Here is a 3,667-nt window from a genome sequence, read left to right as displayed (position 1 = left end):
AAAGCCCAAGTCCACTGTGTTTGCGCACAAAGAAGGAAGTCAGTCTAGCTAAAGATTATGAAATGGCCCAGCCTAGTTTCATTGCTTAAGCTGGGTGTTTGCTTGTTGCATTTCAAGACCTGTCAAGATGGTAACTTCTGTGCAGAATACTTCAGTTGTAATAGATGAGGGTTGACTTATGCAGAGTTTAGATTATGGATTCTATAGGATGGTTTAGATATAGATGTTCCTGCCTCAGGCAGGGAGTTGGACTACACCTTTGGAGGTCCCTTCAGAGCCCTACTTCTCTATAATTTGAGTCTATGATACAACATTTGCTTTTGATGTTGTGTACTGCTAACAGATGCCGCTAGAGGAGGTGTGAAAAAAGGCTTTTGTTCAGGGTACTTTTAGGCTGGGTCACGGCTTGGTAAAGCCAGCTCTCATTGGAGTTGGACTACCCTATGGCATCCCAGGCTGGTATGCAAAATTAAAACTATTCAACAAACCTTAATTACAACATGCTGACTGCTGTTAATTGGCTTTTGTGTATACTGTAGAAATAAATGAAGCTTTTTTAAAAAGGCAGACCTTAAAGTGGATCTGTAGGAATTCTTAATTTAAAACTGCCCTATGGAAGTTGCTATCCCAGAACATTGTGGAGGCAAATAAATAGCTCTGTAGGATTCAGAACCAGAGCATAGCTATACATGACCTAGCTAGGAAGAAATGGCTCCCCACAGCATCCTAGAAGTGGAAAAGACCTGCTGTATCATTCACTCCATTCCTCCCAGCCATGGCAGAGAGGCTGGTTTTCTGTGGGAGACTGTTAGACAGCCTGTTAGATTCATGGTTAGTTTTCTTTTTCTTTAAGCCGAGTTTTTATTTTAAATTTTAATGCCAGTAGTTTTAATGAATACCCTAAAGAATTCCCTCCTGGTGTGTCTCCCTCCCTAATGCCTGGGTCTTGTGGATTGTTATCCTGTCTTTTTTTATTCTTGCATAACTCATAGCAAGCCTACTTCATTTTCAGTCTCTTCTCATAAGATCCAGATTCTCTAACTTTTTTCGCCAGTAGTTTTACTAGTGCCTGAATTCCTAGTAACTTCCCCAGGTGGGGCCATGTATGTAATAGTATGGGTATATATGTATGTAGCTGCCTTCATCTGTGGTTCCTCTATGCTGCCAAAATGTGTGTTGGAGGAGGCTTTCTTTGCTGTCTTACCATACTACAAATCTGTTGTTCCTGAATCTCTTTCAGTATTTCTGCTTCCCCAGCTTTTCTTACTTCAAGATCTTTGTGGGCTCACTTACCCAGATTCACTGACATGCATTTTCCTAAGCTGGCTCTATCTTCTCACTGTTTCTTACCTCTCCATGTACCTGTTTCTATGTACTTACTAGTTCTCACAGTTCCTATCAGTTTAGTGCCCATAGCAAATGTCATTAAGACATTACTACCTGTCTTGTTCAGCAGTGATCTAGAACAATCTTGTCACTGCACTCCATGGTTCCTCAATTCATCATTTTCCATGCAGTTTTCTGAGTCATTAATATTAGCTTACAGTCTTTACAGGTTTACATGTAACATCTGCAGTTAGTCTAGCTGTAAAGTTATTTCCCCAGTAATATAGCTTACTTGGTGGGAATCGAATTACTGAAGATACTAATTTCCCTGTAACATCTAAAATTGGACACTGGATATCAGGGTACTGGACTAATCAGGATAGTGGCGTGTTCTGAGATAATTATTTTATTTCAAAAGAAAAGTTGCAGAAAATCCTGCTGCTTCCAATGAGAAGAGCACTGTTCCTCCCACAACTTCCCCTGCTGGTTTTGGAGATGTAGGGAGAAGCCAATTGTCATGCAAAGTAAGGGGCTTCCTTTTTCAGGGCCAGGTTGGCATCTGTGGTGATGAGAGTTTTCAGATCTTCATAAACCATGCAGACATGCTTGTGGGTCCAGCCTACTCTCCCCCATCAGAGCTGAGCCTTTCAGAGAAAGTTCAGAATTTGTGGTTATTTGTGGGATTGTTCATAGCTCAGGAACGTCACTTAGTTTGTGCACCTCTAATTTGTCTCTTCCCTACCCCTTCCTGCAGTATTCTGAAGCATTGTAAAGATGTGGAGCTTTCCTTCAGCGATGTGTCTGACAAGTCTGATCTGTTCAGAGGCACCAAAAAAGGAATGCTGTACCTTACTCCCTACAGGGTAAGTCTTGAGTCAGTGGGTTTCCCCACTTTCCTCCAATGATTCCATAGGCCTCTAGTCCAGCAGGCTTTCAAATGAGGCTTGTGGCTTTTAGGAGAGAGAATTTCCAAATGTATAATGTCTCAAACTGCACACTGTTGTGGGAGGTAGGGGTGTATTTCAGGTGGGTAAGCCTTGCATATAGTCAGCAAAATATTTGAGGATGCTTCTGAGTGATAGATATGGTAGCTATGCAAACTTGCACTTAAGCATATCACAGCTTTAGTTCTTCTCTCTAGTAGCCTTCAGAACAGAACTGTCTTGAACACTTTAAAATGTTCCTTTCACTGTAGGTATTTATAGACTGACTGATTGTAAATCAATGACTTCAGTCTTCCTTCCTGCCTTGCAGATGATCTTTGTGTCAAAGGGCAAGGACCCCATGCTGTCCTTCATGATGCCATTCTACTTGGTAAAAGGGTGCTCCATTGAGCAGCCTGTCTTCTCTGCCAACTTCATCAAAGGAGTGATCCAGGCTGAGGCAGGAGGTAAGGCATTGCAGCTCCAAATAGCCTTGCCTTCTTTGAGCTTCCCGTGTGTCCTCCTTTTCTTGGCCCACATTTCTAATAAAGAGCTTGTTTGCATGGGGAAGAATGACTGACAGAGTGATTGCATTATAATTGTGCTGGTGTGACTGTATGGATGCAGTATTCTGAAATAAGTGGCTTTACTTCTAGAATGGAGTAATAGTGGAATAACTGATTTGGCACAGGGGATATTTTTGTTAACTCTTAACTTCCTTGTTAACATCTAGGTCATAACTGTTCTCTGAATTTCTGTTTCTGTTGCCCTCATAGCTGTTACAGCTGTGAGGTAGGAGGGGCTGACATCAGTCACTGATTCTAGCAGTGGCTTGCAGTTTCTCTGTACAAAGAGAGCTTGCTTTCCTGAAAATCATGATGTTATACTGCCTGTATGTACCTCTTGCATATGATGGTACAGCAGCAATTTGGATTTGATCCTGAGTTTTAATTCCTGAATGTAGCTATCATGTGATGGCTACATGATCATGTGATCTTGATCTGGTTCCTAGTAGGTGTCTACATCATAGAAACCACAATTAGCACGTGGCAGGCACAGAGATAAAAACTGAGACAAAACAACCATTGGGACAGCTCCCTCTCAGTTCTAGGTCTTGTCCCTGCCAGTGTGAAGTAGGTGGGTGGAATGAGGGATAGGAGTACACTACTACCACCTGCCTCTGTTCTAGCATGGCTAGGTTTCCAGGGTTGTGAATTTGGCACCTTTCACTGGCATTAAATTCCAGTTTGGGGAGATGCTCCTATAGTAGTCATGATACCTTACCATTGTAAGAAGCAGAATTATAAGCATGCTTTGCACGTTTTACTGTGCCCTTCATTTGCTACATTCCTTTAACTTGTCAGCCCCCTCGACCGATGCGCACGCACACTTTGACTTCTTCCTCTAGTTTTTTTCAA

At 42.1% G+C, this 3,667-nt stretch overlaps 1 protein-coding gene across 2 annotated transcripts in view; it reads left to right on the top strand.

Annotated features, from left to right (window-relative positions):
* The first annotated feature begins 285 nt into the window (after window positions 1-285).
* Window positions 286-3,667, top strand: part of WBP2NL (WBP2 N-terminal like) — a 10,697-nt gene continuing 7,315 nt past the window's right edge. The window contains exons 1-2 of one of the 2 annotated variants that reach the window (XM_019515080.1): window positions 286-2,189; window positions 2,581-2,716. In XM_019515080.1, the coding sequence (XP_019370625.1) occupies window positions 1,929-2,189; window positions 2,581-2,716 (397 nt within the window). In that variant the 5' untranslated portion in view covers window positions 286-1,928. The remainder of the gene's footprint in view (window positions 2,190-2,580; window positions 2,717-3,667) is intronic. The other variant, XM_019515079.1, reaches the window with a different exon arrangement.

The sequence above is a fragment of the Gavialis gangeticus genome, unplaced genomic scaffold, assembly GCF_001723915.1.
Source record: "Gavialis gangeticus isolate Ggan-Ray unplaced genomic scaffold, GavGan_comp1, whole genome shotgun sequence".
Classification (NCBI taxonomy): Eukaryota; Metazoa; Chordata; order Crocodylia; family Gavialidae; genus Gavialis; species Gavialis gangeticus.
This window is presented reverse-complemented; position numbering and strand designations above follow the sequence as displayed.